The 5,454-nt window shown below is 57.9% G+C and overlaps 1 protein-coding gene across 1 annotated transcript; it reads right to left on the bottom strand.

Annotated features, from left to right (window-relative positions):
• EMWEY_00005740 (hypothetical protein, conserved) lies at positions 1 to 4,549 on the bottom strand (the record flags this gene model as incomplete). Its single annotated transcript, XM_013478222.1, has 2 exons — positions 1 to 1,689; positions 1,973 to 4,549. 2 exons carry the CDS (start codon positions 4,547 to 4,549, stop codon positions 1 to 3), a joined length of 4,266 nt encoding a protein of 1,421 aa, XP_013333676.1.
• Between the last annotated feature and the right edge of the window lie 905 nt (positions 4,550 to 5,454).

Raw genomic sequence — 5,454 nt, 5'->3', positions numbered from 1 at the left:
CTAGCGCAACGACTGCCGCGATAGTCGATACTCTTGTCGTAGTCTGCCGAGAGTTAAGTAGTAGTGTCTCTCTGCTGCAGCAAGAGGTGCAGCAGCAGCAGCAGCAGCATCATCAGCAGCAGCAGATGCCTCGCTGCTACTGCTGCTGCTGCTGCTATCACTCCGAGTGGCAGCAGAATACCCCCGCCTCTCCCCTTTGCTTGAACGGCTCGCTTGCTGCTCCCGCTGCTGCTGCTGCTGCTGCTGCTGCTTTGGCAGCACCGACGTGGCTGTTGTCATGTCTTCCTCTTCGTCAGAAGACAGCAGCAAACAACGCGGTCTCCCTTGGAGGGACTTTGCTGCTGACACTGCAGCAGCAGCAGCAGCGGCAGCAGCAGCACTATCTGCTGCAACACGACGTGCTAGAGGTGGGGACCAGCGCTGCTGCTGCTGTTGCTGCTGCTGCTGCTGTTCGTCTTCGCTGCTGTCTGAGGAAACGAACAATAGCAAAGAGGGCCGAGTCTCAGCAGCACCAGCTGCTGCTGCTGCTGCTGCTGCTGCAGTTGCTGCTGCTGCTGTTGCTGCACTGCCCAGAAGCGTCCGTCTGCTGCTGCCTATGTGTACGTGATGTGTCTCCAGCTGGTGCTGCTGCTGCTGTTTTCGCTGCCTAATGGATAGCTGCTGCTGCTGCTGCTGCTGTTTTTGCTGCCTAATGGATAGCTGCTGCAACCCAGCAGCGGCGCTCAACATGCCAACATCAGGAGCTGCTGCTGCTGCTTCTGCTGCTGCTCTTCCTGGTGCAGCAAAAGCAGCAGGCTTTGGTGCATCTGTTGGTGCTGCAGTCCGGAAGAGTCCTGCAGCAGCAGCAGCAATAGGGGACTGACGGAGCCCCTTTTCTTGTTGTTGCTGCTGCTGCTGCTGCTGGCGGTACTCCTGCAGCCTACGGCAAATCCCTTCGAGGCCCGTCCCTTGCTGCTCACCGTGCTGCTCCTGTTGCTGCTGCTGCTGCTGCTGGTCCTGCGGGTCTCTGGATGTGGGGCTCGACCGCCGCAGCAACTCGTGGCGGGTCTGCTGCAGCAGCAGCTGAGGATCCTGAAAAGCACCAACATGCTGCTTATGCTGCTGCTGCTGCATTTGCTGCTGGTGCACTTGCTGCTGCTGCTGCCGTGACGTAGGACTGGTGTGCAGGCAGCAGTTGCTGCCGCTGTTGCTGCTGTGTGCATCAGCACAGAGGGACAGCTGCAGCGAGTCAGGGGCCTCCGGAGCAGCAGCAGCAGCAGCACTTTCTGCTGCTGCTGCTGCTGCTTCTGCTGCTGCAGCTTGCTGCTCCTGCATAACGCATGCACAACTGTCGCAGCCGCAGCGGGAAGACCATAGACCCTGGGAGTCCCTTACGCAGATGCGGCGAGCAGCAGCAGCAGCAGCAGCAGTTTGTTCTAGTAGATAAGCATCGAACATCTCTTGCTGCTGCCGCAGCTCCTGCTGCTGCTGCTGCATTTGCTGCTGCTGTTGCTGCAATCGATGCTCCTTCTCCTTTAATTGCCCTTCAAGGGCCTCTATACGACGGCGCTCCTGCAGCAGCAACAGCTGCTGCTGCTGCTGCCCTTCCTGCAGCAGCTGCCGCTCTCGCCGCAGCTGCAGCGTCTCGTTCTCCCGCTGCTGCAGCGACAGCAGCTCGTCTCTTAAGGCCTGGGCCTCTGCAGCATTCGCCTGCAGCAGCAGCAACAGCAACAGAAGCAGCAGCAGCAGCAGCAGCAGCAAAAGGCTGTATTGCAACAAACGCGAAGCAGGAAGGGAGCAGCAGCACAGCATACCTCTAGACAACAGCAGCAGCAAAATCAGCAAAACCAACAGCAGCAGCAACGGAAGCAGCAGCAACAAAGGACGCAGCAGCAACAAAGGTGCCAGAAGTAGCAGAAAAGGCAGCAGCAGCAGCAGCAGAAGCAGCAGCACGCATCAGTATGAAGGCATAGAAGCAACTAGGTGTACGTACAGCAATGGCTTCTTCATGCTGCTGCTGCTCCTGCTGCAGCAGCAACTCTTGCTGCCGCAGCAGCATCTTGTGCTGCCTGAGCTCCTCTTGCAGGGAATGCAACGCAACTTCTTGCTGCCGGTGTCTATCCAGCTCGTGCTGCTGCTGCTGCAGTTGCTGCTGCTGCTGTTGCAGTAGCTGTTGCTGCTGTTGTAGCTGCAGCTGCTGCTGCTGCACTCTTTGCTGCAGCTGCTGCACCAGCTGCTGCTGCTCGAAACGGCTAGCATCTTCCACACGACTACTTGCAGGTTGCTGCACCTCAGGAGCTGCTGGCGCAGCAGCAGCAGGTGCTGCTGCTGCTGCTGCTGCTGCCGTTTCCTGCTGCTGCCCCAGCCGCGGCAGGAAGGGCTGACGAAAAGGCTGCATGCAGCCGCCTGAAGGCGAGGCAGAAGGTATGGGCGTGAATCCCCTGCTGCTGCAGCTGCTGCTGCTGCTGCTTCTGCTGCTGCCAGCAGCAGCAGCAGCCGCTGCTGCTGCTGCTGCAAGTGTAGCAGGCCCAGCAGCAGTCCCCTGAGTAGACAGACTTCTGCTGCTGCTCCAACCGCAGGTAGTAGAAGCAACAGAGTCGGTCTGCGGCTTCATTTGCTGCTTGCAAATGCTGCTGCTGCTGCTGCTGCTGCTGTTGTTGTTGTTGCTGCTGGTGGTTGTTGTCGCTGTCCCTGGTGCAGCAGCTGATGCGGATCTATGTGTTGCTGCTGCTGCTGCTGCTGCTGCGGGGAGGACTGTAAAGCTGTCGCGAATGCTGCGGATGCTGCTGCGGAGGGCACCGTAGTCGAACGCTTTGCTGCTGCTGCTGCTGCTGCTGCTGCTGCTGCTGCTGCTGCTGTGCATAGCCCATAGTGCAGCAGCAGTCCTGCTGCTGCTGCATGCAGAGGAGCCGAGGGTGGTGTCTCCTGCTGCAGAGACAAAAGAGGAAGTAGAAGAGATATTCAAACCTGTATGCATCCTGCTGCTGCTGCAGCTGCTGCTGCTGGTAGTGGTGTCTTGCTGCTGCAGCTGAGCCCTTATTGGCTGTGCAACTACAGCACACGATGCAGCTGCAGCAGCAGCAGCTGCTGCAGCTGCTGCTGCAGAGGTTGAATCGGAATGGCTGTCGAAGCAGCAGCTGCTGCCTTCGTCCTTCCTGCTTATAGATACTGGTGCTGTTGCTGCTGCTGCTGCTGCATCCCCGCTCCCTCCCGCACTTTGCTGCATCATTTGCTGTTGCTGCTGCTGCTGCTGCTGCAGGTGAAAGGTGGATGGGTGGCAGCGCTCCATATGCTGCAGCACCTGCTGCTGCTGCTGCTGCTGCTGCTGAGCATGCAAAGCAGCAGCAGCAGCATCAGCATCAGCAGCTTCCGATGCTGAAAGAGCAGCTGCCTCTGCTGCAACAACGTACGCATCTGCTGCTGCTTCTGCTGCTGCTTCTGCTGCTGTTGCTGCCGCTGCTGCTGCTGCTTGTCTAGCGGCAATTGGTGTTGCTACTGATGATGATACAACAGAAGAATCGTTCTCTATAGAAAAGTGCCTCCCTGCTGCTGCTGCTGCTGCGGCTGCTGCTGGTGCTGCTGCTGCTTCTATGTTGGGGGCTGCTGCTGCGTAGGTGAACTCACGAGGGAGGGGCGGCAGCCTAAAGTGCTGCCTCATGCTATCTGCTGCTGCTGCTGCTGCTGCGGTGCTGCCTTGCGAAGCACCGCCTGCTGCTGCTGCCCGGTCATCTGCAGCAGCAGCAGCAGCAGCAGCAGCAGCAGCAGCGGTAGAGCTAGGCATAGGGGGGGAAACAAACTTTGGTGGATGCTCAAAGGGAATGTCTCGCCAGCAGCAGGAGACAAGCTGCCGTTGCTGTGGCGGCAGCTGCTGCTGCTGCTGTTGCTGCTGCTGTTGCTGCTGCTGCTCATGCTGCTGCTGCTGCGGGGTGAAATGATGACGGGGTGCTGTGCTGCTGTTGCTGCTTGTGCAATGAGCGCGCCGTGGCACCTCTACTGCCTGTACAGCAGCAGCAGCAGCTGCTGCTGCTGCTGCTGCTGCTGCTGCAACGGGTGAGTTGCCGCTTGAATGGGTCTGCCGGTAGCTCGCGCTGCCGCTGCTGCTGTTGCTGCTGCTGCTGTTGCTGCGGCAGCAGAGCCTCTCCGTATGGGAAAATCGTGCTGCAACAGCAGCAGCTGCATGCGCTGCTGCTACAGCTGCTGCTGATATGTTTGCATCGGTGTCGCTGCAGCTGGATCGCAGCAGCTTGTCATGCCGCTGCTGCTGCTGCTGCTGCTGCTGCAACGTGTGCTGCTGCTGCTGCTGCAGCTGCTGCAGCAGCAGGTGCTGATGGTCATCCAATCTGCCTTCTCCATACAGAGAAATATCCTGTGGGCTATTACGTACAAGATCTGCTTCTTCAATAAGAAGCTGCTGCTGCTGCTGCTGCAGTTCGTGCTGTTGCTGCTGCAGCTGCTGCTGCTGTTGCTGTAACTGATGCTGCTGCTGCTGCAGCCGATCTTGTGCGGCGCGCCGCTGCTGCATGCGCTGCTGTCGCAGCTGCAGTTCTCTCTCCAAGTCCACTTCAGACATTGTACAGGACGAGAGCTGCTGCTGCTGCTGCTGCTGTGGCTGCTGCTGCTGCCGCTGCCGCTGCTGCTGGTGCGCTTTAACAGCAGCAGAGGGGGCAGCAGCAGCAGCACTGCTACCTGGCCAGTTGATACTTGAATAGGAAAGGAACTAGGGGCTTAGGCTATGCTCAGCAGCAAGAGCTGTTGCTGCTGTGTGTGTTGCAGCTGCTGCTGTTGCTGTTGCTGCTGCTGCAACACAGTATACGTAGCAAGCAGCAGCAGAAATCTGAATATTCCTTTCATCTGCATATAAGCAGACAGCATTGGATAATCTAATGCTGCTGCTAGAATAGTTGCTGCTGCTGCTGCTGCTGCTGCCGCTGCTGCTGCTGCAGCGGTTCCCTCTGCTTCGGTTGCTGCGACTGCTGCAGTTGCTGCTGGTGCCTCCGCTGCAGTGTAATTCATACGCGTAATTTTAGGAAATCGTGTTGCTGATGCTGCTGCTGTTGCTGCTGCATCTGCTGCTGCTGCTGCTGCTTGGATGCAGCAAGCAAGACACGGGCTCAGTCCACCACGGTTACGGACCAGAAGGGCTGCTGCAGCTGCTGCTGCAGCTGCTGCTGCAGCTGCTGCTGCGATCTCTTCACAATGAAATCAATCAAATAAATAAATAATTAAAAAAAATAATATTATTAATGCAGCAAGTGTACCGTGCTGCTGCTGCTGCTGCTGCTGCTGGGGGCTGCATGCTGGAGCCTCCCACGCAGTCTGCCGCTGCTGCTGCTGCTGCTGCTGCAGCAGCAGCAGCACAAGCTGTGGTAGCAGCAGAAAAGGGGATATAATATATTATGTTGTTTATTTTGTGTATGTAAACTTATTAAGAAGCTAAAGGAAGGATTTTGCTGCTGCTGCTGCTGCTGCCCACAT

The sequence above is a fragment of the Eimeria maxima genome, genomic scaffold (assembly GCF_000499605.1).
Source record: "Eimeria maxima Weybridge genomic scaffold, Emw_scaff32, whole genome shotgun sequence".
Taxonomy (NCBI): Eukaryota; Apicomplexa; class Conoidasida; order Eucoccidiorida; family Eimeriidae; genus Eimeria; species Eimeria maxima.
The sequence above is the reverse complement of the archived record's forward strand: the minus strand, read 5'-3'. Positions and strand labels throughout refer to the sequence as shown.